The 7550-nt window shown below is 52.5% G+C and overlaps 1 protein-coding gene across 3 annotated transcripts in view; it reads right to left on the reverse strand.

Moving 5' to 3' along the window:
• The window catches only part of B9D1 (B9 protein domain 1), a 20856-nt gene extending 13580 nt beyond the window's left edge, over nt 1-7276 (reverse strand). For 2 of the 3 annotated variants that reach the window (XM_011955013.1, XM_011955014.1), the window contains exons 1-3: nt 7040-7276; nt 4823-4891; nt 2028-2139 (exon numbers count right to left, since the gene is read on the reverse strand). In XM_011955013.1, the coding sequence (XP_011810403.1) occupies nt 2028-2139; nt 4823-4891; nt 7040-7102 (244 nt within the window). In that variant the 5' untranslated portion in view covers nt 7103-7276. The remainder of the gene's footprint in view (nt 1-2027; nt 2140-4822; nt 4892-7039) is intronic. The other variant, XM_011955015.1, reaches the window with a different exon arrangement.
• Nucleotides 7277-7550: the final 274 nt, after the last annotated feature.

Below are 7550 nucleotides of genomic sequence, written 5' to 3' on the forward strand. Positions count from 1 at the left end.
AAAAAAAAAAAAAAAAAAAAAGGCCGGCTTCCTAGTTCTCTGCCATAATTCTCAGTGTGTTTTATCTCTTTTGATCATAGTAAAAATGTATCTGACAATTTCAGTGTCTGGAGATTGTTTATCTCTATTGCCTTATTGCCTTATTTTTGCTGGTTATCATTTATGTTGTCTTGATTCTTGTGTGCCTTATTATATGCCAGATACTACATTTGAAAAAATATATAGAAATAATTTCATGTCTATGAGATGTTATCTTTCTTCGAAGAGTTTTCTTTTTTTCTTTTTTTTTTTTGAGACAGGGTCTCACTTTGTCACCCAGGCTGGAGTGCAGTGGCATAATCTCTGCTCAATGCAGCCTCGACCTCCTGGGCTCAAGCGATCCTTGTGCTTCAGCCCCCCCAAGTAGCTAAGATTACAGGCGCCCACTCCCATGCCAGGCTAATTTTCGTATTTTTAGTAGAGACAGATTTTCACCATATTGCCCAGGCTGGTCTTAAACTCCTGAGCTCAGGCGATCTGCCTGCCTCAGCCTCCCAAAGTGCTGGAATTATAGGCGTGAGTCACCATGCCCAGCCCAAAGAGGTTTCTTATTTGCTTTTGTCAGGTGCCTTGGCTGTAACAATCTTGGAGCTGAATAGAAAAATCAGGAGGTTGAAATCATCAGGGGCCGAGCTGAAAGCCCTGTGAGGCTGCTCTGCTTCCATCTCTCCCTTATTCCTACGGCAGCTCTTTGAGGTCTTAACCCAGTTTGGAGAGATTTACCTGAGGCCCTCCTCCCAACCCCTTGGAAGGCTCTGAACATCAGTTTTTCTTGTGTCCTGGGCCCAGGGAGGCTGTCAAAAGTCTTGGATCAGTCTCTCAATCACCTCTATTGAAATCAGCAAACACTCCCAGAGGAGACAGGATTGGGGTAACCTCTCTGGATTTCTGTTCTCCTGGATCTTGCCTGGTAAATCTCTTCTACTTTGCTAGCTCTCTGATACCTTTGAGATAGTTGCTTTTTGTTTTTGCTTTTGTGTATTTCATTTACCTCTCCTACCTGTCCTTGGCAGGAGAAGGCTGGTCCAGTACCTACAGTACCTATTGCACTGTTCCAGGAAGTTGATTGCAGCTTCCTGCTCATGGATGATGACAGCAGGATGGAATTCCCTGCTCAGGAGGACCACCAGGCATTTTCTGCTCCAGACCCTCTACACCGTGGTGAGCCTAGGCCCAGGCCACGTGCAGTAGAAAGGCCTAGACTGTGAAATCAGATGGGCCTGAATTAAAATCTACACTTGGTCACTAGATATAAAGCAGAAGGCAAATGATGTCATTGTTGAGTGTCAGTTTCCTCATATGGGAAAAGAAATGGAGAGAAATCTCTCCAGCAGGTATGATTGGGAAGCTCGGATGAGTCCATACAGCAAAAGTATTCATAGTCCCCATGGAGACTAAGCCCAGGCTTTGTGCACAGTAGGCACTTATGAAGCGCAAGTGAATGATCAGAATGGTTAATAACCACCAGCCAAGGTAGAAAGTAAGCAATGCCAGCCAGGAAGCCCTTGGGAAAGAGGTTAGATACAGGACGCGGGAACAGTATCCAGACAGACAGATCAGCATGAATAAAGCTCAGATGAAGGAACTTGAGGGACTAGCACAGGAGGAGCAAGTGCCAGGGTCTGGCCGAAACACAACACGCCATGGGAAGTCAGCAGGCACAGAGTCAGGCCTCCAGGCCAGACAGCCGCAGCCCTGCATGCCAGGGTGGGGAGCCTGCCTTTTACAGGCATGGCCACTAGCCCTGATGCACTCTGAACTTCCAGAAGGCCAGCTGCACAGCCTGTAGCAGATGAAGGGGGTGAGTGGGGATGAGGAAGAATAGGAGGCAAAGGGACAGATGGCGAGAGAGAACGTTGAGGGCTGCTTCAAGAGCCCAGGTGACAATCTGAATGTGAACAGTCAAGGGCTGGATGAGGCAGAGGCTGTCTTGGGGGTGCTGTGTGAAAGCTCTGCCACCCTACCCCGCAGGGCCCCTGCAGACTCACAGCCGTAGGGGTTGGTGCTTTTAAAGGTGACATCAATGGGGAAGTTCCACACCAGTGCTTGCCGCATATCTTGGCTCTTGGATGTGATCTGTGAGATCCCCTCCTCCAGACCCTGTGGGGACAGTGACAGAGATGGCTGGATTCAGAGCAGAGCCAAGCTGCTGCGGCTCCTCCCCTTATCTTCAGCAGGCAGTTGGGAGGGCTGTTTTCTCAGCTATCTTCTCCCAATACACTAACTTCCAAACAAAGGGGGCTAAGAGATGATGGAGTACCTCTTAAATCTGTAGCATGACAATGCCGTAGCATGACAACCCTGGGAGGCCAGCCACTCTCCTGGGCACAAGGGCACTAGATCTGTTCCCAAGCTCTTGCCCCACTGAAGGAAATGGTCCCGCAGTGCTTGCACTCTCCTGCATCCCCACCCTCACCCGAGTGTCCCCATCGGTAAATACATAGATGTATTTTCTCCATCAAAAACAGTCCTTTTTCAACTCTGCTGCTTCTTCTACCCACCAATTCTCTGCTCCCTTTATAGCAAAACTGCTTCAAAGAGCTGCCACAATCACCGGCTCCAATTCCTCCCCTGCTATTCTTTTGTGACCCCACTCCAATGTGACTGCTGGCTCCGGCACTCTACCAAAGGGTTTTCTCCAATAACGCCTGTGACCAACATTGCTAGATCCAATGGTCATTTCTCTGTCCTCGTGGTACCTGACTCATCAGCGGCACCTGGTGCAGCTGCTTACTCCTTGATACACTGTCTTCCCTTGGCTTCTGGGTCTCTCCACTGCACAAGGTGGCCCCTGCTCCGTGGCTCTTGCTGGTTCCTTCTCAGTGTTGCCGTCCTAAGGCTGCCTCTTTGGCCAGCTCATCTGCCTGTGCTTGGTGATCTCATCCGTGTCATGGCTTTCAATGTGCTCTAGATGTTGATGATTCCCAGATTCAGGTCTCTGGCCTGGTCCTCGCCTCCGCACTCTGGATCAGCACCTCCTCTTGGATATCAAGTGGGTGCCTCAACCTTAACCCATACCAGGCTGAGCTCCAGGTAGCTCTCCCCAATCTGTTCTTCTCACTGAAAGGCAGCTGCCTACGTCTAAGTGCTCACGCTAAAAGCCGTGCTGTGAATCCTAACTGCTCCTTCTCTCAGACCTCACATCTATCAGAAGAACCCAGCGGCTCTATCTTCAGAGTATACCTGCAGTCCAGCCCCTGCCGCCACCCCACTGCTGCTGCCCTACTCTCCCATCTCCACTGCTCTCAGAGCCAACTGGGCTGCCCGCTCTTGCCCTTTCCCCGAGTCTATCCTTGTCGTAGAAGCCAGGGAATCTTCTAAAAACATAAGTCAGATCACTTTCTTCTCTGCTGAAAGCTCTCCAATGGGATCCCATCTCCTTTTGAGTAAAGGTCACAGTCCTTACTCTGACCCTCTAAGTTCTACAAGACCTGCCCAGGTGCCCCTCTGCTCCAGCTCCAGCCACTCTCCTGCTGGCTTGCTCTCCAGTGGCCACACAGCCTCCTTACTGGTCCTCAAACATGCCAGGCAAGCTCCTGCCCCAGGGCCTTTGCACTCTCTGCTCTTTCTGCCTGGACAGTTCTTATGGGTTTCCACATGGCGTGTTCCCTCACTTCCTTCAGGTCTTTAACTCGAAAGTTACTTTCTCGGCAAGGCCCTCCCTGGCAGCCTTAGCAAGATCACAGACTCCCTCTCATCACTCATCCCTGTCACTTCCTGGCTTGGTCTCCCCTTGGCACTTCTGGCTTACTAACATCCTAGAATATGCATTCCTTATTATCTGACCCCCCAGCAAGAACATGCACTCTGGGAAGGCAGGGGCTTTTGGTTTGGCTTTGCTCACCCCTGCATCTCCGGCACCCAGAAGATAATCAGGGAAGAGAAAAGATGGATTATCATCTCAGTTGTACAAACAAGAAAACTGAGGCTCAGAGAGCTTAAATAAGTTCAGCCTCCTTTTCTTTTCATTTTTTTTTTTTTTTGAGGCGGAGTCTCGCTCTGTTGCCCAGGCTGGAGTGCAGTGGCGCAATCTCCACTCACTGCAAGCTCTGCCTCCTGGGTTCACACCATTTTCCTGCCTCAGCCTCCCGTGTAGCTGGGACTACAGGTGCCTGCCACCACGCCCAGCTAATTTTTGTATTTTTAGCGGAGACGGGGTTTCACCATGTTAGCCAGGATGGTCTCGATCTCCTGACCTCGTGATCCACCCATCTCGGCTTCCCAAAGTGCTGGGATTACAGGTGTGAGCCACCGCGCCCGGCCAGCCTCCTTTTCTTAAACTGCGATGAAGGTGAAACAAGCGCTCTGCAAACAGCAGAGTGCAGAGTGGGCTGAAGTCGTCACCATAGTCCCTCACCTGGTGGAGGCAAGCTACCCCTTGGGAAGTCCTGGAAGGAAAGCTCCTACTCTGTCTTCTGACTCCAGGTCCTCCCCACTGGCTAAGGAGGGACCAAATGGTAAGCAGACTGGCCAGAGCGTCCACAGCTCAGCCACAGCCAGGCTGGCTCACTGGGGCCTGCCTCCTGCTGCAGGTGTTGCTCTTTGCTGCTCCAGGCAAGCTCACAGGGTAGGGCGTGTGAGTGCAGTCTTGGTGGCTGGATCAGGGAGTCCAACCGTGGCTGTGTCCTCTGCTCCTGCTTTACCAGGAACACTCATGTTTCGGTTCCCCTGAACTCAGTGTCTACCTCTCAACTGGTTCTGAATCGGGAGGGGAAGGGTATGACACCTTCAGAAACCCCAAAGGTCATGAAGACAGTAAGGGAGGCCCAAGAGTCCAGCTTACCGCTGTAGGGGCCCAGTCCTGGCCGTACACAAAGCAGTACTTGCAGTAGAGGTCATCATACTCTGGAAACTGAAAAAAGCACAGACAGATTCTGTCGACTGGTGGTATTCATGCTAAGGCCAATGCATTTGCTAGGCAGGTGCAGCCAAGAGGAATTCTGAATGTGAGACACCTGGGAGTGGGTCTAAGTGACAGCTGGACATGTGGACGTGGCGTTCAGAGGAGAGGCTGAGGACCAAGATGCGGGAGTCCATGGGAGACTCCCAAGTGCCATGGCCCCTGGCTTTTGCTCAGGCTCTGCCTTCTGTCTGATTTGTCCTTTCTACTTCTTCATCTGGGAAACTCTTGCTCACCCTTCAAAACTTACCCTTCAGGGAGCCTGCCCTAACTCTCAGGCTGGTTTAAGGTCTTCTCTTGGCTCCCTTAGCCCTGTGCTTCCCTCCATAAAAGCAATGATTGCCTGTGTCTAAGTCTGTCAGTTCCTCTAGACCATGAGCAGAGCACAGATTTAAGGCCTTTCTGTGTCCCCACGGCCTGGCACAGGGCTGGGCACAGATAAGGTCTAAGGCAGGGATCCCCAACCGTTACCAGTTGGTGGCCTGTTAGGAACGGGCCCACACAGCAAGAGGTGGGCAAGAGGTGAGCAGCAGGCGAGCAAGCAAAGCTTCATCTGTACTTACAGCTGCTCCCCATTGCTCGCATGACCATGGGAGCTCCACCTCCTTATCAGATCACTGGCGGCATTAGATTCCCATAGGAACTCACACCCTACTGTGAACTGCACATGTGAGGGATCTAGGTTGCATGTTCCTTATGAGAATCTAATGCATGATGATCTATCACTCTCTCCCATCACACCCAGATGGAACCATCTAGTTGCAGGAAAGCAAGCTCCCACTGATTCTACATTATGGTGAGTTGTATAATCATTTCATTATTATTTACAATGTAATAATAATAGAAATAAAGTGCACAATAAATGTAACGTCCCCAAATCATCCCAAAACCATCCCTCACCACCTCCTGTCCGTGGCAAAATTGTTTTCCACGAAACAATTGGTGCCAAAAAGGTTGAGGACCACTGGTGTAAGGGAATGGTGCTGAAGTGAAAGGTCTGAGAAGCCATCATATGCAAGGCTGGAGCTGAGGCCCGAAAAGAGGGAGGTGCTGAGAGCAGAGGAGGGAGGAACAGTGTGAGTGTGAGTGTGTGTGTAGGGGGTCAATGATGCTGAGAGCACAGACACATATGACTCAGCCCAGCCGAGAGCCCCTAATGGGATAGAATAGGAGAGTGGGGAAAGACAGTCTTAGGTACTAGGCTAAGGAAGAGGCGGACAGGGTGGGAGCATGGAGTAGCATCCCTGATGAAACAGGAAGGCAGGAGACACCTACAAAGCATCAGGCCCTGTCAGAGTCTTACCCAAACCGTCTCAGTCAACCCTCACAATAATATAATAAAACAATAATAAACACCACCTCCAACAGCCTGGAAGGACAGTGTAGTGAAGCTTTGAGGTCAGATAGGCGTGGGTTCAATTTCCAGACAGAACAGTTCCTTTGGTATGTTTCCCCGGCTGTAAAATGGGGGTGTTAGTAGTGCCTGTCTGGCAAGATTGTAAGGATGGACCAGTGCCGAGCACTGACTTTGGGACATATTGAGGACTTGGTGAGCGTTGGTTCATATTTACAATAAATGATTCCTCTAAAGTGTAGAGGGATAGAGAGTAGCGTCCCTCAGGCCTGGCAGGCACACCTTCCTTGGGTTATTCCAGGCCACCACCATCGGTGGATGGTTGGATTCGAACCCGAGTCCAAGGATCTAGGGATTCAGAACGTAGGACAGTAGCTCCACACCGGACACGGCGCAAATGCTGGAAACTCAGCCAAGCTTAGGCTCCTCACTTTACACCCTGGGAGGCTCCTGCCAGTGATCCAACCAAGTGGGCATGATCCGTGCGAGGGTCCACGGGCTTCGCCGAGTGTGACCTCGGTACTAGCTCAACATCTCGAGGTCTGCTTCTATTCCTGCCCATCGGGACTCAGGATCCCGGCAACCTCGCGCCAAGCCCTCCAATGCTGGCTCCCCTCCCCCGCCTAATCGAGAGGCTCAGAGGAATGACGTGGCTCTCCGGGGGCCACGGGACAGGCCGGGGGGTTGCGGGAAGGGCCCCGGGGGACGCTGGGGGACGGGCCCCGGCGGGGTCCACGGCCGCTCACCTGGGCGCTCTCCACCTGCCCGTTGACCATGAGTAGAAAGACGCTAGGACTCGCGGTCGCCATGGCAGGACTGGGGGTTCCGGGGGGACCCACCTAGGCCGCGCGCGGTTGCTAAGAGACGCCGGCGTTGCCCTAGAAACAGACGGCGTAGCGCGCAGGACACGTTTCTTGGCAGCGACACCTTCGCGAAGGCCACGCGAGTGTGTGTGGGTGGGTGTGTGGCACGCGCAGACGCAGTGAGCAGGCGCCGTCATAAGGGGGCGAGGCTTTTGCGGGGCGGGGCACAAGGGGCGGGGCTCCACACCGAAGCTCCACCCCTCCTTGGGGCCGATATGACCGAGACCTGGGGCGGTAGCGTTGACTTGTGGGGTAAAGCCAGCCCTACCGCTCGACTCAATTGCACCCTCAGGGAGTGTGTGTTCACTCTGACTCGGCCCGGCTCCTCCTCCCCGCCGAAGCGCGGAGGCAAATGAGAGCTGAGTCCTGGGGAGCAGCGCCCCGACTCGCCCGC

The sequence above is a fragment of the Colobus angolensis genome, unplaced genomic scaffold (genome assembly GCF_000951035.1).
Source record: "Colobus angolensis palliatus isolate OR3802 unplaced genomic scaffold, Cang.pa_1.0 Scaffold392, whole genome shotgun sequence".
NCBI classification, from domain to species: Eukaryota; Metazoa; Chordata; class Mammalia; order Primates; family Cercopithecidae; genus Colobus; species Colobus angolensis.